At 43.2% G+C, this 25,581-nt stretch overlaps 1 protein-coding gene across 1 annotated transcript in view; it reads left to right on the plus strand.

Moving 5' to 3' along the window:
* PXDC1 (PX domain containing 1) overlaps nt 1–19,444 on the plus strand; it is a 29,167-nt gene extending 9,723 nt beyond the window's left edge. Inside the window, exons 2-5 of the mRNA XM_087707521.1 lie at nt 7,993–8,084; nt 10,089–10,206; nt 14,637–14,748; nt 18,647–19,444. Coding sequence (XP_087563647.1) covers nt 7,993–8,084; nt 10,089–10,206; nt 14,637–14,748; nt 18,647–18,764 — 440 coding nt within the window. The 3' untranslated portion in view covers nt 18,765–19,444. The remainder of the gene's footprint in view (nt 1–7,992; nt 8,085–10,088; nt 10,207–14,636; nt 14,749–18,646) is intronic.
* Nucleotides 19,445–25,581: the final 6,137 nt, after the last annotated feature.

Consider the following 25,581-nt stretch of genomic DNA (forward strand, 5'->3'; position numbering starts at 1 on the left):
TAAATGCAGCACTGCAGGCTACTTCAGCTGACTGCAGTTCTGCAGTTCGGCTGTTCAAATCTCACCGACTCAGGGTTGACTCAGCCTTCCATCCTTCCGAGGTGGGTAAAATGAGGACCCGGATTGTTGTTGGGGGCGATATGCTGACTCTGTAAACCGCTTAGAGAGGGCTGAAAGCCCTATGAAGCGGTATATAAGTCTAACTGCTATTGCTATTGCTATGTCTGAATTTACATAGGACTACTTGATGACAGAGAGAAAATTAGTTTACTGAGAAAATTCTCAGCCAGAGGATTAGTTCCCTTGGGGTTCTTATATTTGTTAGAAAGAGAAAGAGTTACCTGTTTTAGCAGTGTTAGATCTGTTATCTTCAATTAAATTTCAAGTATTTTCTGGTAACCTGCAGTATTGCAGTTTGTTTTTTGGGGGGATTCGCATAGTTTCACTTTCCTCCGCTTTTGCCGCGTAATTTTTATTATATTGTTTGGGCTCTTCATTTCATTTTTCTGATCTTGGGAATGTGAAGTTATTCCCACATTTGTTTCTCCTCAGCTAAAGCTAAGAAGTTGGAAGAGTTTCAGAGAGACTCACCGTTCTAAGCTGCCATCTGCAGTCACTTCTGCAATACTGCTGCGGAAACCTACCAGCCAATAAAAATGCAATTCTTCAGTCTCAATATTAAAATATCCCAAAGGTGGTTTTTCAAGAGATAACTGGACTTTCTGGTAACCAGAAAATCCAGTTGCCTTTTGAAAAAGCACCTTTGGGACAATCATAACTTGGATGACTGAGAATCTTCATAGACACTCAATAACAAGGTAGATTTAAAGATAGTTTAATGGAAATATTTTGACAAAGTTGCCTGTGCCCCACACCTAGTGAATCTTGTGTGTGTTACTTTGCAGGATTTGAGATGGAAGTCAGGAATAGCAGTTAGACTTCTATACCGCTTCATAGGGCTTTCAGCCCTCTCTAAGCAGTTTACAGAGTCAGCATATCGCCCCCACAGTCTGGGTCCTCATTTCACCCACCTCGGAAGGATGGAAGGCTGAGTCAACCTTGAGCCGGTGAGATTTGAACAGCCGAACTGCAGTTAGCAGTCAGCTGAAGTGGCTGCAGTACAGCACTCTATCAATAGCAATAGCAATAGCTAGACTTATATACCGCTTCATAGGGCTTTCAGCCCTCTCTAAGCGGTTTACAGAGTCAGCATATCGCCCCCACAGTCTGGGTCCTCATTTTACCCACCTCGGAAGGATGGAAGGCTGAGTCAACCCTGAGCCGGTGAGATTTGAACTGCTGAACTGCAGATAACAGTCAGCTGAAGTGGCCTGCAGTACTGCACCCTAACCACTGCGCCACCTCGGCTCTTTGCAGAATAGGTGAGAAGATCATTTAGTTCCTTTGAAAAGACAATACATCAATAGCACTTAAGCCTTATATTCTGATTCACAGTGCTTTATATCACTCTCTAAGCGGTTACAGAGTCAGCATATTGCCCCCAACAATTTGGGTACTCATTTTACCGACTTCGGAAGGATGGAAGGCTGAGTCAACCTTGAGCCGATCAGAATCGAACTGGCAGTCGGCAGAATTAGCCTGCAATACTGTGTTCTGACCACTGCACCAGCATGGCTTTTTTATATGTAGGAATTTGAATCTCCAAGACGTTGTTTACAAGCATCAAACTTTTGTCCATTTTGCAGAGCCCTTTATAATAACCTTATGAAATATATATTTTCCTCTGTATGGTATCCTCTCCCCTTCAATTAAACATTATTGATGAAATCAACAATTGCAAAAGACTATAGGATGCTAAGCCAAAGTTCAGATGATTACAAATTGGTATAAAATAGGAATGACAGCCAATACTTCTCCTAGATTTGTCAAATTTTATTTATTTTGTAGGATGTTTTCGTGAGATCTAAAAGAGAAGAATGTCATAATATTATAAGATTTATAAGATAAGTGACCACTTTGCTTAATAACTGAATTGCTGGTCCCAAGTGTAGCCACCTTAAGTCATGGCTACCTGTATCCCTTAAAAATAATCTTAGGAATGGCTAAAATATTTGCAGCATATCAGCAAGATTGCTCCATCAAAATGCATGAAAGTTTCTGATTCTTACCAAAAATGCACACAAGCTTCTGATTCTGTGGGGATGTTCAACACCCCACTCCCACCCACACCATTACAAACATCAGCAATTACAGGAGAACATACAGCTAAAAACTTACTTTCGGTTAGATAATTAAAGAGTCCGTTCCCTCGTTTTTATCAGGCAGGGCTTTTTTTAATGGACTCTTGACATTGCACAATAAAATGTGTCACAGTTGATGCAATTTATATGTTGTGAAACTAATCTTTATCTCTGCAGCATAGCAACAGCAGCTACTGTCTTGGAAATAGCTAATTTACTTCTACATCAGAAAAAATATCAGTGCAAATACCGCTCTCCATCAGTAATGACTTTACTGTACTTAACTGCGCAAACGAGCCGAGGTGGTGCAGTGGTTAAATGCAGCACTGCGGGCTACTTCAGCTGACTGCAGTTCTGCAGTTCAGCGGTTCAAATCTCACCGGCTCAGGGTTGACTCAGCCTTCCATCCTTCCGAGGTGGGTGAAATGAGGACCCGGATTGTTGTTGGGGGCGATATGCTGACTCTGTAAACCGCTTAGAGAGGGCTGAAAGCCCTATGAAGCGGTATATAAGTTTAACTGCTATTGCTATTGCTATTGCTATTGCTATTGCTATTGCAAACATAGCAGTGTGTAGAATAAACCCCTGGCCGTCAGTGGTACTTAAGGCAATCAGAACCAATTTAAGCCCCGTAGGTTTCAATTAATCCACACGCGTATTACTAAGACTGGATTCAATTGATTATATACTGTAAAACCAGATGTTTGCCTGAATGGAGAGGAAATGCTTTCCCCCCCCCCATTCTTTTGCATGGCTAATGTTATATAAATATAGACTTCTTATTGTTATTCCCCAAACAATGAAAGACACTTTGTTGCCCAGTTATGCATTTGCTTAGAACAGGGGTGTCAAACTCAAGGGCTGTGGGATGGATCCAGCCTGCAGGATGGTTAGATCTGGCCCGTGGGCAAAGGAACAGCCCGCAGGACTCTGCCAGTGAAAATGGAACTCGGAGGTGGGGGAGGAAACATGGTGGCGCAGTGGGTAGAGTGCAGTACTGCAGGCCATTTCAGCTGACTGCTAGATCAGCAGTTCAGCGGTTCAAATCTCACCGGCTCAGGGTTGACTCAGCCTTCCATCCTTCCGAGGTGGGTAAAATGAGGACCCAGATTGTTGGGGGCAATATGCTGACTCTGTAAACCGCTTAGAGAGGGCTGAAAGCCCTATGAAGCGGTGTATAAAAATCTGCTATTGCTATTGCTATGAATCTCCAGGCTCAGTTTTTGCTGGCAGAGGGCTGCAGGAGGCCATCCACGCCGGAAATGGGGCCCAAGGAGGCTGTTCTTGCCCCCCCCCCCAGCTCCATTTTCGCTGGCAGAGGGCTAGCGAAACAAACCAAAGGAGAAATGTTTTCCCCTTTTGCACTTGAGCATCCAAGAAGGGACAGGAAAGAAGAAAGAGAAAAAGGAAAGACAAAGGAAAAAGAAGGAAAGGAAGGAAGGAAGGAAGGAAGGAAGGAAGGAAGGAAGGAAGGAAGGAAGAGGGAAGGAAAAAGAAGGGTTTAGCGCTCTCTCTGGTCTTACCTTCCTCCACCGGAGACAATGAATCCCTCCAGCCCTGTCTGGGCCACCACAGGTGCCCCCAACAGGAGTGCTGTTAAGCTGCCCCCCCTCGCCATGCCCCCCCCAAACCCCCAAGATCAAACACAACCCTGATGCGGCCCTCAATGAAATTGAGTTTGACACCCCTGCCTTAGCTTAAAGCAGTGTTTCCCAAACTTGGCAACTTTAAGACTTGTGGACTTCAACTCCCAGAGTTCTCCAGCCAGAAGAGCTAGCTGGAGAATTCTGGGAGTTGAAGTCCACAAGTCTTAAAGTTGCCAAGTTTGGGAAACACTTTGTATGCCGCTTAGGGCTGTTGATGAAAGAAATGTCCTTCTGGGTTCAGTTCCAAGTGGGGGAAAAGACACTGGAGACATGGAGGCTGCTTGGAAAGGTGGTTTTAATGGTGGACAGGACCACGTGGCTTGAGTTCCTGAACAGAAAAGGGGATCACATGCTTCAGTGTTGGTGGAGAAGAAGAGAAGGGCTGAGGGAGGGGCTTGCTAGGCTTTTTATAACCTGTTCAGTCCCACCTCTCTGTTTCCTGTTCCTGTGTAAGACATGTATTCTGATTGGTTGTCAGACTCCCATGGGGCCATGCAGGGGCAACTCTCTGGGCTACGTTTTGAATCCAGGTTTGGTTGAGTTCTCAGATGCCATGTGGTCAGTTGAGTAAAGGGCCAATATTATCATGCTTTTACTCCCATCCCCCTGGAGCTGCAGTGGAGAAGTCTTTATTATGTAAAGTGGACTAGCTTGGCCTTCTTAATGGCTCATTGACAAACTGTGGATGGCCAGGAAGCTACAGGCAGCTATTCTGTCTTTTAAAACATGTTTCTTTCTTTTCACATCCAGAGAAATATTCTGCCTTTTCAATATTGCCTAGGATATTTCATTTTTCCGGGGGAGGGCTGGGTGATAACTTCCTACACTGTAAAGCACTGTGAAGCGGTATATAAGTCTAAATGCTACTGCTCTTTGCTGTTTCTCAAGTCAGGACAACATTACATCAAAATTCTACTCAAAACACTGAACACAGATGCAATCATCACAATTCCCCCCAAAAATCCATCTGGTTTTGCATAGCAGGGAGATAAATGGAACTTCGTTGAAACCCCTTTTAAGAAGAAGCATACTCAGTGTGTAGAGAAACAGATGTTTGTCAAACTATGAGTAAGTGACAGGATGCACTGATTTTTCAGATGGTGTTTAAAGAGAGAGGAAATAGCCCTCATTTCCATATTGTGTGTCAGCGATCATACTAATATATTTCAGAATAACCTGTGGTTAGTTTCAGAATGCGCTCCATAGCTGCTTGGCCCAAAGGTCGTGGCATAAATCCCAGTGGGTATGCACTGTATGCTTGTAAACATTTAGTGAATAAAGTTACAAACATGAATTTAACAAATATTTGTAAAAATAAAAATAAAACCCAATTTTAGGGAATATCAAATCCAATAGCATCTTGAAAAATTAATAACAGTTTTTTCCACAGCCTGTGTCCTTAGTTGCTTGCTTCTCTTTCTTTCCAAGGGGGAAAAAAAAGGAATTTGGAGGCAATTGGAGGGTGAGGTTTTAAAGTAAAATAAGGAAAAGTCATGAGCAAGCATGACACCTATTTGGTGTGTGTGTGGGGGGGGGGGGGGTTGCTGCCAAATTTCAATGAAAGCATTTTGGGGGATTTCTGGACTTTTCTCTTTTAAAGCTAGGCTGCCCTCATGCTTATGCACAGATGGGGACAGAATATGATGTCAACTTGTTTTTTAAAAGGCATCTTTGGTTTGCGTTAAAACAACTTCAACACACGGAATGTTCTGATTGCGCCACAAACGCAGTAGTCATCCTTACTTTTCACAGAGGCACTGAGTTTTATAAATAGGAGCATGATAGTGTAGAATAATCATATCCAAGGACCAGTGGTGGGTTTCAAAAAAATTTGGAACCTCTTCTGTAGGTGTGGCCTGCTTTCCGGGTCCACTGGTGGAACCTCTTCTAACCGGTTCGGTAGATTTGACGAACCGGTTCTACCGAATAGGTGCGAACTGGTAGGAACCCACCTCTGGCTGGAGTTGATAGCAAGTGGGACGGGTGTTTTAATGAGAAATGCTTCATGTTTCCACCACTATCTCAAGCATCTACATGTGGCTCAAGCCAAAGTCAACCCACGAAGACCTAAATGAATTGGGCAATTTGGCTAAGTGGAAAATTTGTGTTGGATTGATCTCTGATATAGACTGTGTTTTGACTGTGCTGTTTCAAACTGTAAGAAAGTACTTTGGGATTAAACGCCTCTCCTTAGCATAAAGTCCCCTACGCTTTTGCTTGTATTGTGAAAAGAGATAAAATACTACCTGATATTTGCTGAACAATTAGGCTTCTCTATGCAGCATCATCCTTTCCTCATATCTCCCTTTTTCCTTGATATATATATATATATAGATGATAGATAGATGATAGATAGATAGATAGATAGATAGATAGAGAGAGAGAGAGAGAGAGAGAGGGAGGGGGGGGGAGAGAGAGAGAGAGAGTCACAATCCCTGGTAAGCCCCAATTATGGGAGGAAGCTAACTGCTTCCATCATCTGTCAATCGGCTCGTCACAAGAGTCCATCACGACAGAAACCCAATATGGTTTTTTTTTACTGTTGCCTTTGTTATATTTGTGTTTTTTATTTGTGCTGATAAATAAATAAAGGGAGACTAGTATAGATCTATTTCAAGCTATTTAGCTCCCATCTCTATTTAGCTCTCTCATCAGTAAGGGTGTGGCTAGCTGATGAATATATATATATATTATTGAAAGGCCAGTCTTCAAAATATATCTTGTGTTGCTAGATGGTTGCTTCTCTGCTGAATGCAGACGGGAGGCACTTAACTAAAAAATGGTCTATTAGTTTAGGTCTCTCCATTTGTGAAATTTATCCAGACATGGGAGGACATGTAATTGGGCAAAATAGCTGAAGTTAGCAGAATTCTATACAGAGAGGTTCCATAGATTTTAGAAGTAGCAATGTGTGGAGGTATGGCTCCCTCTATTGGATACTGACCAAATTGCAGTGGAAAAACCTCATGTCGAGAGATTTTCTAAAGTTGGAAATTTATACCAGTGGTGGGGATTCAAATAATTTAACAACCGGTTCTCTGCCCTAATGACCAGCTGGGTAGGAGTGGCTCAGTGATCATGTGACTGTGTGGGCGTGGCCAACTCCGCATCACTCAGGTCGATGGGCGCTTCGCCTTAGCTGTTACAATGTCATAAGGGTTAACCAGAGGGGCAGTTTCTGTAAGCAGGGCAATAAAGATGAGGCTAGAAACAACACCAGAATGTTTCCTTCCTGCCTTCCTTACAGGATTAGCCCTGTAAAGTGGGGAAAAAACCAAAGATTTCTTCCAACAACCGGTTCTCTGAACTACTTAGAAAGTTACCAACCGATTCCTTCCAGATAGGTGCGAACCGGCTGAATTCCACCACTGATTTAACCTTTAACCACAGATGTACTATTTGTGTTTCCTTCCTTCCTTCCTGTCTTCCTTACAGGATTAGCCCTATAAAGTGTGTGTGTGTGGGGGGGGGGGAAATAAGATTTCTTCCAACAACTGGTTTTTCCAACTGCTTAGAAAGTTAACAACCAGTCTCCCGAATAGGTGCGAACCAGCTGAATCCCACCACTGATTTATACAATAGAGTAAACCGGGGTTTCCCAACCCCCAGTCCATTGACCGGCACCAGTCGGTGGCATGCCAGAAACTGGGCCATGTAAACAAGGAAAGCGCCATCCGCAGGATGCAGGCAGCACATGAAACCACGCTCCCTCCAGTCCACAGAAATATCTCTCCATGGAACTGGTCCCTGGCACCCCCAAAGTTTGACAGCCTTTCTAGACTACACAATGAGAGGAGGGGGACAGGACTATGATGGGCAAAAAGGATTAAGGAGGCTATAACCAATCATAAAATATTTATTTGTCAGAAGATAAAATAACGAGATTGCTCTGTGGCACTGCAATTGCAATTTGCAATTTAATAAATTTGTATGCCGCCCAATTCCATAGGACTCTGGGTGGCTTAGAGAAAGATAAAAATAAAAGTTAAAAAAGTAACGAGATACAATTTAAAAAAGAACACACCGTACATTCCACGTATTGAGAACGTAGACTACAGGTTGAAAAGTGTACAGTCCAGAAATAAAATGTAGCTTTCCCTCAGAATACGTCCTTAAAGATTTTCTTCTTCTTCTTTTCTTTTTAGGCTTAATTACGATTAAAGAGTCTCATGACATCGAAGCCAGGCTGAACGAGGTGGAGAAGCTCCTAAAGAATATTATAAATATGCCTTGGAAGGTAAGTGAGAGGAATGATAAATTTCAGGGAAAGTTTAGGCAATGTTGATTTTGTTCAATTGTTTGATTTTGATTACCTGGGAGGAGTGGTGGGTTGCAGGCGGTACGCCCCGGTACGGGCGTACCGGATCCTGCCCGGAGTATCGGGTACCGTTCCGGTACGGTGCTCCGGAGGGCCCACCCACCCGCCTGCACTCCTTACCTGCGCTTTATGCTTTTGGCGCTTCTGAGCACGCGCATGGTGCGTGTGGCACCTGCACGACGCTCCGCCGAGCAGCTGGAGCGTTGCGGAGGCTTGTGGAAGCATCATTTGATGCTACAATGCAGGCACATGGTGCATGTGTGTGACTCCAGGGCCGTTCCAACCCCACCAGTTGGAAAAAAATCCAGAATCCACCACTGCCAGGGAAACGTGAAAAACCAGTGAAGAAATGTTAAAATGTCCACGAAGTTAAGAATTATGGTTGGAAGAGAGCCACAAGTGGCTGCATTTTAGCCTAGATTACAGACTTAACACTAAAATCGTAGTGTAAATCTTAAGATGGGCCTTTTGGGCTATAGGAGACCCCTGCTGAGTAGTACAGCACTCTATCCACTGTGCCACCTCGGCTTTACAGGGTTTTACAGCCCTGTAAAACAGATAGACGCCCCATTTCTAGATGTAATAAGAGTCCTGGGTCAAAACTGGCGGCCCGCGGGCCAGACACATCGCATGTCGGATACGCCCACCCCAGCTCCGCAAAGGCAAAAAAACATTGTGAATACATCACGATGCGTCACGTGACACGATCGAGTTTGACACCCCTGTAATAGGAGAACAAGAAGCCATTTCCATCGAAGTCAAGCAGCCGAATTTTAGCAGAACAGTGCAGCTGTTACGGTACAGTACGCAGATCTCTAGATGGTCTACTTTCTGTCAAGCTCATTACTCACTTCAAATTTCATTTCATTTTCATTTATTAAATTTATAGGCCGCCCAATCCCGGAGGACTCCGGGAGGCTTACAACAAAGAAGAAAAAAGAAAAAAGAAGAAAAGCAAAAAATAAAAAATAGTTTAAAATTCGCAACACACGTACGTTCTAATCGGGGCTGGACCTTAACACTAAGGTCAACGGTTCCACCACAAAACCGCGGTAGAATAAAGCGCGCTCGACGAAAGCGCGTACGTGACATCATCACAGCGCGACGAAAACATTGCCCTAACCCCCCCAAACCTAACCCTAAACCTAACCCTTAACCTAACCCTAAACCTAACCCTTAACCTAACGCTAAACCTAACTCTAACGCTTAACGTAACTCTAAACCTAACCCTAACCCTTAACCTAACCCTAACCCTAACCCTAACCCTTACCTTTATGTGAATCGGCTTGCTTTAATTTTATTTTAATTTAATTTTAATTTATTTTTAATTTTTTCATCGCGCTGCTGATGACGTCACGTACGCGCTTTCGTCGGGCGCGCTTTATTCTACCGCGGTTTTGACGGGTCACGAGGTCAACAGCCCCAGGCCTGCCGGAATAGCCAGGTTTTAATAGCTTTTCTGAAGGCCATGAGAGTGGGTAAGGTCTGGATCTCTGGGGGTAGCTGATTCCAAAGAGTCGGAGCAGCCACAGAGAAGGCTCTCCTCCGGGGGCCCGCCAGCCGACACTGTCTGGCTGACGGCATCCGAAGGGAGGCCCACCCTGTGGGATCTTATCGGCCGTTGGGAGGTGTGTGGCAGTAGGCGGTCTCGCAGATAGGCTGGTCCTAAGCCATGTAGGGCTTTAAATTTCCACAATCTTTACATTTGCTGGAACTAGAACTTGCAGCGTTCCCAGCTAGTATAGAGGGCATCTTCGGAAATTTGTCTGCAACCTGTAGAGTTTCAGGCAGAAATCTTTCTTGGTCCTATCTGCAAGTGGTAAGGATTGAACAAAGGGCTTCTAGTTTGGCCGATAAAATATGCCTCAAATGTTATTTTACCTCCTCCCATGATTATAATTGTCTCTGTTAATTTTATTTCAGTATTCCAGATCTGAAGTTGTCCTGACCTTTTTTGAAAGGTCTCCTTTAGACCAAGTGTTAAAAAACGACAACGTCCATAAAATCCAACCCAGTTTCCAGAGTCCAGTTAAAATATCTGGTAAGGCTGAAGTGGTTTGCTTTAAGCTGCATGAGATAACGCATTAGGAATTGTGATTCGTCTCAGTACAAACTCAGTATGAACTGGTGGGGTATAGAATAACTTCATGGTGTTGTTTTATATTCAGTCCCATGAGGTTTTGATGAGCTCAGAAAATTTAACTGTTTTCATGCTTACATTGCCCCTTTCCCCCTAAAATCAATTTGCATTTCATTTTGGGTTCCTGTTCTGTCCTCCCTCGTCCTACACCAAAGCACGCCGAGACAATGATACTGCAAGGATTTATTGACACAGATGAGACCTTGGCAGCAATCCAGCACAGACAAGACGTTGGCAACAATCCAGCACAGACTAATTTAGGCAGCAATCCAGCCCGCCAAGCTAGCCCAAAGAGTTCTCCAGCTCCAGTGAATACGTTGACTCCTGCAAAAGGGGCGTGTGCACAATCATTCCTTTTATAGTCTTGAGAGGAGCCTAATTACCACCAGCGGAGTGCAATTACCTCCTGTAACTGCGCAACTGTTCCTTACGCCTATTAGCTCTTCGTTGCCGGGCATCCAGGACCAACTCCCTTGTCTCCTCCCCACTGCTCCAATGCATGACGTCCGGATCACACTCCCTTGTCTCCTCCCCACTGGTCCAAGGCTCAGGCGCCTCCTGGTGGCCAACCAGCCTCTCTGTGCCCTGCTCAGAGTCGGGGTCCTCCACTTCCTCCAGAGCCGACTCATAGGCCCCCTCGCTGTCAGAGTCTGGTGGCAGCTCCAACGGCTCCTGTTGGACCACAACAGGTTCCTATGGACATTATTAGTGGGATGTTCCTTGTGCATCAGGTATTGCAATGGTAACTGCTGGATTACATTTTTGTCTGCCAAAGGTTTTGATGGCAAGGTTGTGATCTGCATAAAAAAGAAGGATGAGAATGCCCAGAATAGACTTCGAAATATTCATTAGGAGAACCAACTATAGTTACTCACTTTAAGCTTGTTCCCTCTCTGAACATTCTTTTGCCACTACAGCAGGGGTATCAACTCAATTTCATTGAGGGCTGTATCAGGGCTGTGGTTGACCTTGGGGGTGGTGTTGGCCGACTGGGTGTGTGGCCAACTGGGTAGGAAAGGCCAACTTGATGACACTCACTGGGCATGGCTGACCAGGTGGGTGTGGCCATCTTGACACCACTCCCCAAACTCTGGCATGTTTCCTCTTTGCACTGGGTAGACTGGGCAGAAGGAACCCCGTCCCGATGTTTCTTCTGTCAGCGTTCCAAGTATCGTGTAGAATTAAATCAGAGTCCAAGGCAAAACGATCCTTAAAGTTCCAATTTAATAAAGCAGACATCTTAGGCACATCTGTGTTAATCCCAATTCTGGAAATGACATCAGAATCCCACAGATGTGCTAAGATGTCTGCTTTGTTAAATTGAAACTTGAAGGATTCTTTTGCCTTGGACTCTGATTTAATTTTACATGATACTTGGAACACTGACATCTTCTTCACATTGGGTAGACCGGGCCAAAATGAACATGGGCCAGCCCCTTACATTTTCCAGGATGGCTCTGCAGGCTGGATCGGACCACATCGCGGGCTGGATGCGGCCCGTGGGCTTCGTGTTTGACACCCCTGCATTACAGCCTTAATTATTGATACCGGTTGTTAAAATGTAAGAAAAGAAACTATACATATCAACATCTTGCAAGCCGAGCCAATGTTACATTTTGTTATTGTTCGGTCTCCCAGTTTGAAGAAATTGACAGTTTTGTACAGGTGAAATCTGATTCAGATCTTTCCTTGGGTAAATCCTTCCCTGAGTGAGGTCAAATCAATCTATATTCACACTTAGGCTGCAGTTTTACACTTGAGTTCTTAGGAATAGGAATAAATGCCCATAGAATTCATTCGTCTTGGGAATAAATGCCCATAGAATTCATTATCTGTAGGGTTGCACCAGGGGTGGGTTTCTCGCCCCGTTTCAACCTTGTGCACGCGCGCAGTGCACACATGCGTATTAGCGCCTGTGCGATGCTCCAGCTGCTCCTGGAGGATCGCGCAGGCGCTGTATGCATTCTGCGCATGCGTGGAAGCGCAGAACTCATCAAAACCGGGTAAGAAATGCGGGCGGGCGGGTGGATCCTTCGGCGTTCCTGGAAGTTACTTACTTCCGGGTTCGCCGACCAACCGGTTCGCGGGGACCGCCGCGAACCGCCTGAAACCCAAGGTGGCCAAGGTGCGCAGTGGCGCAGTGGTTAAATGCAGCACTACAGGCTACTGCTAGATCAGCAGGTCAGCGGTTCAAATCTCACCGGCTCAGGGTTGACTCAGCCTTCCATCCTTCCGAGGTGGGTAAAATGAGGACCCAGATTGTTGGGGGCAATATGCTGACTCTCTTTACAGAGAGTAAACCGCTTAGAAAGGCCTATGAAGCGGTATATAAGTCTACTGCTATTGCTATTGAAACCCACCCCTGGGTTGCACCCATAAGGCAACTCAAACATAGAAAAACATGCCTACCTCATTGCTCAGTTCCAAAAAAGAACAAGAAGAGACAAGGGGATACATCTACGTACCAGTGGTGGGATTCAGCCGGTTCGCACCACTTCGGGAGAAGCAGTTGTTAACTTTCTGAGCAGTTAGGCGAACTGGTTTTTGGAATAAACCATTTAGGGCAGAGAACCGGTTGTTAAATTATTTGAATCCCACCACTGCTATGTACCCACACAAAGGTTTGTTCGCAGAATTACAGCCAGATGTTTGTGAAAGTAAAGACCAATGCTCTCTAGAAAATGTTCTTAGTAGCAAAGCTGTAGGAGTTTCTGAAATGCCAGCCAAACAATATAAAATCTTGCAAGACACCAGTGTTTGGAAAATCTAAGACAATTGAAGAAGGGGCTGATAGAAGAGAAGATGGCTAAGTTTGATCTCTAATGACACAAGCATGTGCTTGCAAGCACTCGTAAAAGCAGCTAATAATCCAGTCCTGAATTTAATTTACCCTGGAAACTATTTATAGATTATAATTGTGCATATACACTTCTACCACATCCTAAGGCTGGATTTCTCTTAACATAAAGCTTTATTCATTACAATACAGGCAGGCTTTCTCAGGTTACACATAAATTCCCATTAATTATTTATCCGGGCGCTGATGTTTATCCTATTGGCTGCCTTGTTTTACTACTGAATATTGATTGGGTTTTCAGAATGGTTTTGAAGTGCTAAATTGATTTTAAAAGTCACCTTTACATGGGTACCAGTCTAATGTTAACTCTCACTCAAGTTTTATACAGCTCGCAAATCTCTTTTCTGTTACTTTTCTGCTCTTTTATTCTTCTTGACCCTCTGTCCCCCCTTGTGACACTTTCTTTCAAGTCTCTATAAAACAAATAAAAAGAAAACGTAAGCAGTTCCCAACAATCTTTTGAGAAGTAATGTCTTTTGGGTTATGAAGAGTTGGAAGTGAACTGAATAATTGTGTACTGTCAACAAAAGGATCGCACACAGCCAGCCTAATGCAACATTCCTGACTTGGGGGGCCTCCAGTTGTAATATGTTGAGTTCAACATCTAGAATTCTTAGCCGTTGTGACCATTTTTGTGATTTCTAAGAAATAAATTCCTCCTATTTGAAGAGTTACTAGGTTGGGAAGGCTGGCTTAATCTGAGGCATTTTGTGAGCTGAAACGTAATATTGAACAGTGTTTTAGGTCTGCATAAAAGAAAGTAATGTGTTCTTGGTTATGGCAGAACAGAAAGGATAAAATATAAATATATTCATTATAACTATTCATGGCATGCTTTGTGTACTATTTAAAGCATACACACAAGTTGTTGTGGCCCTCTAGTGGCACAGTAGATTCGGACAGTGAGGAGGTTGAGGAGGAACATGGGCCAGTCCTAGACTTTGGGGGAGGCCCTGACAAGGCAGAGAGGGGGCCAAGGCCGTCTGACAGTTATCAGCTGCCTCGAAGTCAGACATCCGTGAGGCAGATGAACAGCTGGAGCCTGTTCCCAGTGTGTGCATGCACAGAGTCACCAGATGAACAGCTAAGGAACAAAGATAGACTCGGAGTAAAGCCACAAGTGGACGGTGAATGGCCCCTCCCATAGGGAATAAAAGAGGAGCGAAAGGGGAGTGGAGTTTGCAGGAGACAATTAGTTCATTCCTGCATTCTTGCCAAGTATTGTGGTGTCTGATATCAGCCTGGCCACTCTCCAAGCCTGATAAAGGTTGGTCCGAGGTGGGTGAAATGAGGACCCAGACTGTGGGGGCGATATGCTGACTCTGTAAACCGCTTAGAGAGGGCTGAAAGCCCTATGAAGCGGTATAGAAGTCTAACTGCTATTGCTATTGCTAAATAGGATGCTCTACTTACCTTTAAGCATGCACCTTTCAGAAATATGGTACAGGTTTTTAATCTTTCGCTTTTTCTTCAGAAATCATGCGTTCGAATGGATTTTGTTTAGCTAATACTGAAACGATCGTGATCGACCACAGTATACCAAATGGCAAAGAAAGACACTTGGACGCCGATGCAGCAGAACACTTGTAAGTAATTGTGATCCCTGGATACACATCCTCACCTGTAGTATAAAACCACCTCCTCTTTTTTTTTCTCCCCCACGTTGCGTGTACAAAACTGAGTCTTGAACAGGATGGCAGGGCAGCCCTTGAAGAGTATTCGGAGACTTCAGCTCGTCCAGAATGCAGCCGCGCGAGCTATTGTGGGTGCACCTCGGTACACCCACGTTACACCTATCCTCCGCGAGCTGCACTGGTTACCGATTGGTCTCCGGATACGCTTCAAGGTGCTAGTCGTCACTTATAAAGCCCTTCATGGTATTGGACCTGGGTACTTGAGAGACCGCCTGCTGCCAATTACCTCCCAAAGACCCATTAGATCACACAGATTAGGCCTCCTCCGGGTTCCGTCTACCGGCCAATGTCATCTGGCTACTACCCGGGGGAGGGCCTTCTCTGTGGCGGCTCCGGCCCTTTGGAATGAGCTCCCTGCAGAGATTCGGACCCTCACCTCTCCCCAGGCCTTCCGAAACCTGGCTGTGGCGGCAGGCCTGGGGTCAATGAGTTCCCTTCCCCTCTCGAATCATGTGGCTGTTGGTTGTTTTTAAATGCCCTGTACTTTTTGTTGTAGTTTTTGTGTTTCCTTTCCCCTCCTTTGGGCTTTGCGCCGCCCTGAGTCCCGCTGGGAATAGGGCGGCATATAAATAAAATGAACCTTGAACCTTGGCAGAATAAGAAAAAATACTAATCACAAAAAAATGTTACTAAGGATCAACATTATGTTAGGTATGTTATATGGATAGTACTAGGCTCACGAATCTGTTTGTGTGTGTGTGTGTGTGTGTGTGTGTGTGTGTGTCCGTGTGTTGTTATTTTAACCAATCCTGTATCAATTTGTTCAACCATTTTACATATCCCAAACTATAATAGTGCCATTTCTACTTCTGTGCATTTACTCTAAAGACAGGATTGAATAACATACTGACTACGTTGCTCCACATAGATGGACTTTCAAATCTTGTGAAAGGATAGTGATTTGGTTTTTGATTAAAGAGGAAGCAGATAAACTCAATACGAGTCCTTCAAAAAGGAGATATTTTTAATTCAGCAGGTGGCAGTCTCTCCCCCTTGGTGCCTTTCTCTGTACAGGTATTGTGGCTGCAGTTATGATAGTTTGAAATGATCCCCTTGTGCATAAAAATTCAGGTTATGATCAGCCCTTGGTAAACATTGCGAGTCAGAAAATGTGCAGATGAACCATTATACAGTAAACAACCTATTCTAAAATACATAAATCATGAATCTTATGGAAAGCATTAAAAAAAAGAGTTTGGGGCCAGAGCACCCAAATTTATATCCTTTTTATCTACGGTGCAGTGGTGGGATTCAGCCAGTTCGCACCTATTCGGGAGAACCAGTTGGTAACTTCCTAAGCAGTTCGGAGAACCGGTTGTTGGAAGAAAATCTCCTTTTGTTTTTTTCCACTTTTACAAGGCTAATCCTGTAAGGAAGGCAGGAAGGAAACATTCTGGTGTTGTTTCTAGCCTAATATTTATTGCCCTGCTTACAGAAACTGCCTCTCCGATTAACCCTTATTACCATTGTAACAACTAAGGCGAAGCGCCCATCGACCTGAGTGACATTGACTTGGCCACGCCCACATGATCACATGACCACCGAGCCTCGCCTACCCAGCTGGTCATTAGGGCAGAGACCTGGTTCGTAAAATTATTTGAATCCCACCACTGCTACGGTGTAAATCTCAGTTGTCCATGATTAAAATGGAGACCAGTTTACTGGCCATTGTGTTCCCTCTGACATGTTTTTATTTGGAAAATATTTAAAATACCGTTCTATAAAAATACAACAACCTATGTTCAAAAATATCAAGGTTTCCTGAGAAACTGGTTGTGGAGGACTTCTGCCACAGGTCCAGGTCCACAGTCTTTTTTGGCAACCAGTTTGTGTTACCAACCTGGCCATTTGCAAGGTTTGATCCATTCAGAACAAGTTAACCAAGATGTTAGTATGGCTGATGTACCATTGTCAATAGAATAGAATTCTTTATTGACCAAGTGTGATTGGACACACAAGGGATTTGTCTTTGATGCATATGCTTTCAGTGTACATAAAGGGAAAAATAAAATATATTCCTTCAAGATGTTGTAGGATATAGTGCAGAGCCACATTAACAGCATCATCTGTCGAGGTATTTGCTCGGTAGGCAAATTGTAAGGAGCCTAACAATGGATCTGTGAGGGTTTTCAGGTGTGCCAGCACCAGAGGTGGGGGTTCCTACCAGTTTGCACCTATTCGGTAGAACCGGTTCGTCAAATCTACCGAACCGGTTAGCAGAGGTTCCACCAGTGGACCCGGAAAGCAGGCCACACCTACAGAAGAGGTTCCAAATTTTTTTGAAACCCACCACTGGTCCTTGGATAGGATTATTCTACACTATCATGCTCCTATTTATAAAACTCAGGGCCTCTGTGAAAGGTAAGGATGACTACTGCGTTTGTGGTGCAATCGGAACATTGCGTGTGTTGAAGTTGTTTTAACGCAAACCAAAGATGCCTTTTAAAAAACAAGTTTACATCCTATTCTTATGCATGCCAGTGCTGTGTGTCAGGTAATTTAAGGTGGTTCTGACAAGTGTCGGCGGCATCTTCATATCCGGTCACATGGGCGGCAAGCCACTCCCATCCGGTCACATGGGCGGCAAGCCACTCCCACAAAGGAGGCCACACCCACAGAGTAGGTTCGAACCATTTTTGAAACCCACCACTGGCCAGCACCCAGCTGAAAGCCATACAAGAAGCTCTGTATGTGGATAAATTTACTCTGGAATAAAACCTCATCTCTAGTGCCGTATTTGTATTTCAGTGCTGCAAAAGTCAATGGTCAAAGAAATGCCATCTTCATTTTAAGAGATTTTTTTAAAAAAAACTACAAATATCATTGTGTCCTGCCAAGCGTAAAGCTCTTCAAGGCAGCTGCCAAAAGCCTTTTAGAGAGAAATGGGAACATCTGGGTTTCAGATAGATCACTCACTGCCCAAGTGCTTTCTAGCTAACTTCTTCCCTTCATTCTTCACTCAGGTTCGTAATAAAATGGAGCCTCCTGATGTATAGCTAAAACCCTTGTCATAATGATCTGTAAAATTAAAATGCAGGTACTCAGGGTGGAAGATTTCATTGTGATTCATCAACTGGGTAATTCGAAGGAACCTTGCAGGTTGCAAAATTGTGGCTTGTGCCCATTTTGTGAGCCGCTTAAAAATAGTGAACTACCCATGTGAAATATGGGCTGAAAAATAGCGCAATAATGGAACCACTTGAGCAACATTCCAAGGCAGTTGTTATCGAAACTTGGTTTTCAGAGGGTGGTGACTGCAAAGGACCAACTAGCTTTGATGAATGGTAAGAGTGGAGAGCAAAGGCTTTTATGAGAGCCATTTATTGCGCTGCATCTCTTCCTTTCAAGTAAAATAGCCATACCCTTTCTGGGATTTGAACCTAGCTGGCTAGCTGATGAGAGTTAAATAGCTTGAAATAGATCTATACTAGTCTCCCTTTATTTATTTATCAGCACAAATACAACACAAATGTAAAAAGGCAACAGTAATATATTGGGCTTTCTGTCTGGATGGTCCCTTGTGACGAGCCGATGGACAGAGAATGGAAGCAGTTAGCTTCCTCCCATAATTGGGGCATACCAGGGGTTGTGACACTAAATGTATGTATGTATGTATGTATGTATGTATGTATGTATGTGTGTAAAGATGTGTAAACATAGAAACGAAATATATACATGTACAGGTATGATGACAAAACAATGTTGATGTAATGACTGTAAGGTGTTGTAGAAGGGAAAAAATAATTTTAAAAAATCTGCTAAGACAGTTCTTTGTTTTGTCCATTTTTAGGTTTGAAAATGTTAGTGAATTTACCTCTGAGTTGCAAGACGCTGATGATCCAACAGCTTATGTCACCAACTTGTCATACTATCATCTGGTTCCATTTGAAACGGATATTTTGGACTAAGACTGTCAAACAGACTTCACGGCTGACATCAGGCAATTGTCTTTTCTTGGGGGCGTTCAGTTGCCCCCTCCCCCAGCTTTGCACTGATCATGCCTGCTGCAAGTATATGATACAAGACAGGAAAGGATTCCTACAAAGGTTCTCCTTGAAGCTGATATCGTTGTTTGATTCTTCACTGCGGCTGCCTGGGTCAACTCCCAAGGATGCGTTTCTCTTCTAATGGACAAAGAAGTTTTTATAGCGCCAAAAAAAGAGTGAAACAAGGACATCCAAAGCTGTGTTGATTCAAAGAATAAGTGATGTGCTGATAAAACTTTGATGATACCAAAATGGAAACAGAGCATCAGCGGTGAAATTTGAAAAGGAACTTCATGTTTCCTCCTCTGTCAAGTGGTCTCTAATCCCACCCAACATTTTGAACCTCTTTTTAATTGAAAGATTCATTATGATCAGACACTAGAGGACCACCACCCACAATTTCTCATGATGGCTTGCAAGAAATGCCCAGTAGTTGGTTTACAGGAAGTATTCCAGAGTAAGTGATGCCTTATGTAATGTGTGCCTACAAGAAATAAGCTTCTGAATTGACTGTTTAGTTCGACTTCATTTGAAACCAAGGATTTTAATCTTTTCAGCAACTATCATGTTCTCCTGAAATAAATAATAATAGTGAAACAAAAGAGTGAACAAGCAAGTTGTAGCTCTAAGAGAAAGGGAAATACGATGAGTTTTAAATGGTCCATCCAAACGTTTGGTTTTCCTCCTCCAGGAATTCTCCATGATTTCGTTTCTTCTACAATAGGAACACTTTGCAATTCTCAGTATTAATGTTTACACAGGTGGGGTACATTTCGTCCTGTCCACTTAACTTTCCACGGATTAGAACAAGTAACTTGCCAAAAGTATGATTTCCGTGGTGAGTAAATCCTCAGCGCTGCTCCCTTAAATATAAATAACAACAAAGGAATGCGGAGTGAAGTTCACAATTTGGTGGGGCGGATTCATGTTGTCAAATAATTGCACTGTTATGAACTTTTGTGCCACAAAAACCCTGCTTTCCGTGGCACATCACTGGCATGTGCTATATGAGCTTCAGCCCAGAGAAAAATCTGATCTTGCATTAGGTGACTTTACAGTGGCAAAACTTGAATATTTGTGAAAGGAGAGAATATCTTTTTCCAGGAATAATAGGAATGCAAGCTATTGTTCATACCGCTCACTCAGCAATAAGCTTATTACATCATTTGAAAGTACCCCGTTGTTCTGTTTTAGCACCAACCTTTCTCCCCAGTTTATCTTGTATGATACGGTAAAAGTAAAGAAGCCTCTGCTAGTCGTTTTTACTCTGCTAGTAGGGAGTGGAGCTCATCTCTGTTTCGAGACCATTGAGTCAGCGCTGTCCAAAGATGTATCCATGGTCATGTGGCCAGCATGACATCATGTATCACTGAACAGTCAAGACACTAGGCTTGTTGGCTGGAAACACACAAGCGCTGTATGACCGGGTGAACTCCCATTCTTGCCCCCGTTCTTGCCAGCCTAGTGGTTCGAAAGCATGCAAATGTGAGTAGATAAATAGGTATTCTGACCCCCTCCTCCATCCAGTAATGAATGCCGAGACAAGCTTAACTGGAATGTATTTTATTAGCAAGAAACCGAAACCTCAGTGGCTGAAAGCCAAGCATAACAAACAGACAAGGACCTTGGGAGCAACTCGGACAAGCCTTGGCAGCAATCCAGCCTGCCAAGCTAGTTACAAAAGTTCTCCAACTTTTAGTCAATGCGTTGACTCCTGCAAAAGGGGCGTGTGCACAAGCAGTCCTTTTTATAGTCTGGAGAGGAGCCTAATTACCACCAGCTGAGTGCAATTACCTCCTGTAACTGCGTAATTGTTCCTTACGCCTATTAGCCCTCCGGTGCCGGGCATCCAGGAACAACTCACTGCTGATGTCTGGATCACACTCCCTTGCCTCCTCCCCACTGGTCCAAGGCTCAGGAGCCTCCTGGTGGCCAACCAGCCTCTCTGCACCCTGCTCGGAGTCGGAACCCTGTCCACATCCTCCAGAACCGACTCATAGGGCCCCTCGCTGTCGGAGTCTGGTGGCAGCTCCAACAGCTCCTGCTGGGCCACAACAAATAGGTATCATTTCAGTGGCAAAGTAATAGCATCTTGTGTGATAACTGAACAAGAATCCCTTTTCCTGTCATAATAGCATAGGAGATTGAGGGCCTATAGTACCAACACGTTCACATGCAGCCTTTATTGAACCTCTGTACTCATTTGTTAAGAATACAATCACTTCCCCTCAAGAGTGATCCTTGTAGTTCTTAGACCTTCCTTTCAGGTGGCCATAAGCCAGAAGACAAAAACACACAGCTCTTGCTTTCCATGAAAGAGGTATGGCAGAAGTAAAATCCACACAGCTAAGGCCACAAATGAGACATGGATGGAGAAAGAGAATTGATTCTCCTGTTAAAACACAGCAGCCAAAATAGGGCTTAAACTGCCGAGTGTTGTTGCCTTAACATTGATTTGAGCTAGGGCTCACAAGGTAGCATTCAACCACATAGTGATTGAATTATTTAGAAGAGGCCCCATCTGCAGGTGTTTCAGTGATTGCTTCCTTTGTCAGGATGTTCTGGAACCGTTGTTCTGTATTTTAGAGTTAGGGCACAGTGAATTATTGATGCCAAACTGTAGTTTACAAGGATTGGGAAATGACAGTGAAGGCAGTATTAAATCAGCACATGCTTGTAATGTCCATAATGCAATGGAAATCAGTCGTGACCCGTCAAAACCACGCTCGACTAAACTGTGCCCGATTAAACCGCATCGCTGATGTCATCAACAGGGCGACAACAGCCAGCGCGGAGAAAGAAGGGCGCTTTAAATAGCACTTTGAAAGCAAGCTGATTCAACTTAAGGTAAGGGTTAGGTTTAGGGTTAGGTTTAGGGTTAGGTTTAGGGTTAGGTTAAGGGTTAGGTTTAGGGTTAGGTTAAGGGTTAGGTTTAGGGTTAGGATTAGGTTTAGGTTTAGGGGTTAGGTTTAGGTTTAGGGGTTAATTTTAGGTTTAGGGTTTACAGCGTGCTTCTGTCTCCACGCTGTTGTCGCCCTGTTGATGACGTCAGCGACGCAGTTTAGTCGGGCGCGGTTTAGTTGAGCACGGTTTTGTGGTGGTACCGAAATCAGTACATTCTATTAATGAATTCTGTTTTCCCCCCCACTTGGCTGGGAAGGATATGGTACATTTTCCCCATCGCTAAAGCTTTTCAGAATCTTTTGTATAATAACTGTAAAGCAACATTTGCAATTGTAAATATTAATAAGTTATTGAAAACCCTAACTCTTTTACAAAACATGTTTCCATTATATTTTATTGAAATAAAAGTATTACTCATCTTCAATGTAACATTTGCAATTGAATATCATTTTTTTTTAATTGCACAAAAGGAACTCGCTGGTTGGGCCTTTTTTTAATAGTTTCAGTTTCATATTCTGTTGTCTGTAAATCTCACCATCTCTAGAGGTCTGGGATTATGGGATTATCATCTGTGAGCACAAAGTCGACACAGGTATTCTAGTATTCTTCTTTTGTGATTGTCACAGGATGGTGCGTTTTTCTCAGCTCTTTTAACTCACGTAGAAATGCGGAAAATGGAACTGAGTTATGAATCCTAAAATGAATTTTTTGTTTCAGTTGAATATTAAGCTTTAAACAGGCAACAGGAGTGTCTGCGGGGTTTTTTTTGAAGACATGTCGTTTCTCATCCTGTTGTAGAAAAGACGGGACACACAAGCCAGCTCTTCAGAGAAGGAATAGTTTATTTGTGCAGGTTCATAGCAAAGAATAAATGGCCTGAACACTGAATGAAAATCAGGAACTTCCTTATATAGTTTATCACTTTCAGCTAAAGCCATCTGTTAGTTTTGGAAACACCCCTCAAGATTTGCCCCTGAGTTACAGAAAGTATGTCTACAGGATGTCATAATACATGGGTCAGCTAACGGACATGCATAGCCCGTATTTTTAGGAACTAACAATATGTATCTACCAAACAGATTAACAGCCAAGCTAGCAGATGGGCTAAAATAGATGTTTTGCCTCAGCATATTTCATGTACAGACTTCCTTCTAACCCGTGTCACACTATGTCCTAAAAGCAAACCTTGCAATTTCTATGTGAACAATTAAAGCTTAATATCATGAAACCCTAGTTTGGTTCTGGCTTGAGGCCTACCTTGGTTCAGCCTGCCACCTTAATCCAAGAAGCATCTTCAGCAGAAGAAGCTCCTTGGATGAGAAACGAAACATCTTCAAAGAAAAACCAGACAGTCCAGTTGTCTCTTGAAAAAGCATCTTTGGGACATTAATTTATAAAATTCTTTTTATCACTGTGTGTATTTGAATCCAAAATGTTTTACTGTTTTTAACAAGCATTATAAAACGACCCTTCATGTTATCCGCATTCCCAACATAAATTTGAAATTCCTCTATAGATTCTATAAAGTTTTTCTGGTATCATATACACCAAAGGTATATCATTTCATAAAAATTCTCTTTTAAATTATAACATAATGTGAATTTCAGTCCTTTTAGCCCCATAGGAGCCATGACGGTGCGGTGGTTAGAATGCAGTATTTCAGGCTAATTCTGCCAACTGCCAGCAGTTCGATTCTCACCAACTCAAGGTTAACTCAGCCTTGCATCTTTCTGAGGTCGGTAAAGTGAGGACCCACATTGTTGGGGTCAATATGCTGACTCTGCAAACTGCTTAGAGAGTTCTGTAAAGCACTATGAAGCGGTATATAAATCTAAGTGCTACAGCTATATTTTCCTATTGATCCACCTGTATATTGTAACCAAAGTTCTTAGCCCGTTTTATCATGCACCCTCTGTAAATTGTTCTTCTGTTTCCAATTTCAGTAAAAGCTTATGTGTTTAAACAATTATATGTTCATCATATGCACATAATTCCATTTCAAATTTGGTCTTGTATTGCTAAGTTCTTTTGTCTAATTAAAATCTTTTTTTTTAGCTGTGTATAGGAAAACCATTGGAAACAAAATCCCTCTGCAATCAATTGATATTTAGACTTCCATCTTTTGTTCTCCATGTTCTTGTTCAGACAATGTCCGATAAGTCAACCGTTTCTCTCGGCTGATTCTTTTCTATAAAGTGCTTCTTGTGCTGAAATCCACGAAGGCCTTCCAATGCCTTGTCTGAGTACTACAATACTCACTACTTACTACAGTTGTCTTGCATTTGTGCTTCCCTGCGTCACACAGCCCCACTTAATTTGCTCAGTCAATGGTACAGTGAAAGTAAATTAATTCCCAAGAGAAAATAGTAATGCCTGGTCCTGATGCTGAATAATTCTACCGTCAGTGAAACAGCAGGGAATTGCAGAGTTCTTGGGAGATTAAAGAAATCCCTTTCTAGAGAGAAGTATCTGATAAGAACCTTCTGTTACTAGTCATCTCTATACACTATAATTTATTGCTGCCCAACGCATTTTGTAATTCAGTTCTTCTTGAGCAAATGGTTGAATGGATTTCAGCAAAGAAGAATGCTAAAGTGCGCTTTTCATGAGACTAGTAGCAAATTGTTATTTTATCTCATTGTGCACCACTAAGAGTCGCTTTGGGTGAGATGGGCAGTTGATTAATAAATAAGACAAATAAATAACAACTGCCTCTGAAAAAGTACAAGTTGTTCTGACCCCCTCCTCCGTCCAGTAATGAAAGCCGAGACATGCTTAATGAGAATGTTCTTTAATAACAAGACCAGACTCTCGGTGGCTGAAAGCCAAGTAAACAAACAGATAAGGACTTGGCAGCAAGGCCGACAAATGTTGGCAGCAATTCAGACAAACTCTGGCAGCAATCCAACCTGCCAAGTTTGTTTCTCTTTAGTCAAAGCGTTGACTTCTGCAAGAAGGGCGTGGCACAAGCAGTCTGTTTTATAGTCTGGAGAGGAGCCTAATGACCATCAGCTGAGCGTAATTACCTCCTGTAATTACGTAGTTGTTCTTGACGCTGAGTAGCTCTTCGATGGCGTGCATCCCGGAACAACTCACCGTTGGCTTCTGGATCACTTTCTCTTGTCTCCTCCCCACTGATCCAAGGCTCAGGTGCCTCCTGGTGGCCAACCAGTCTCTCTGCGCCCTGCTCGGAGTCGGAACCCTGTCCAGGGTCCTCCACATCCTCCAGAGCCGACTCATAGGGCCCCTTGCTGTTGGAGTCTGGTGGCAGCTCCAACGGCTCCTGCTGGGCCACAACATCCTCAAGCCCAGAATTTACATTGCTAAGTGAGAAATTTGTTAAATGGGTTTAAATTTTTCTTTGTTAAGCGAACCACTGCGGTTGTCAAATTAGTAGCAAGGTCACATGACCTTGGGGCACTGCAACCGTCATAAATATGAACCAGTTGTCGAGCATCCAAGTGTAAATCACATGACCATGGGGATGCTGCAACAGTCGTAAGTGTGAAAAATGGTCATAAATCATTTTTTTCAGTGCTGTTGCAACTTCAAACAGTCACTAAATGAATTGTTGTAAGTTGAGGGCTACATGACATCTATTTCTGAATGTATGTGACAGAAATAAATTCGATACCAGTATCTTATTTTTATTTCTTAAAAAAAATTGGTTCTCTGTTGCTCCTTTCTGCATTCAATGCCTCTTGGTTTCCCCAGTACCCTATCTCTTCTGGCATTAAAGCTTAAATATATGGATAATTTTATACAGAATGCCAAATTTATTTTGCTTATTTCTTTTCTTGGATACAATTAATCAAAAGGCAGTTGAGGGAAGACT

Source organism: Thamnophis sirtalis, unplaced genomic scaffold, assembly GCF_051295495.1.
Source record: "Thamnophis sirtalis isolate CommonGarterSnake01/CBP01778 unplaced genomic scaffold, rThaSir2_p1.2 scaffold_2, whole genome shotgun sequence".
NCBI lineage: Eukaryota > Metazoa > Chordata > Lepidosauria > Squamata > Natricidae > Thamnophis > Thamnophis sirtalis.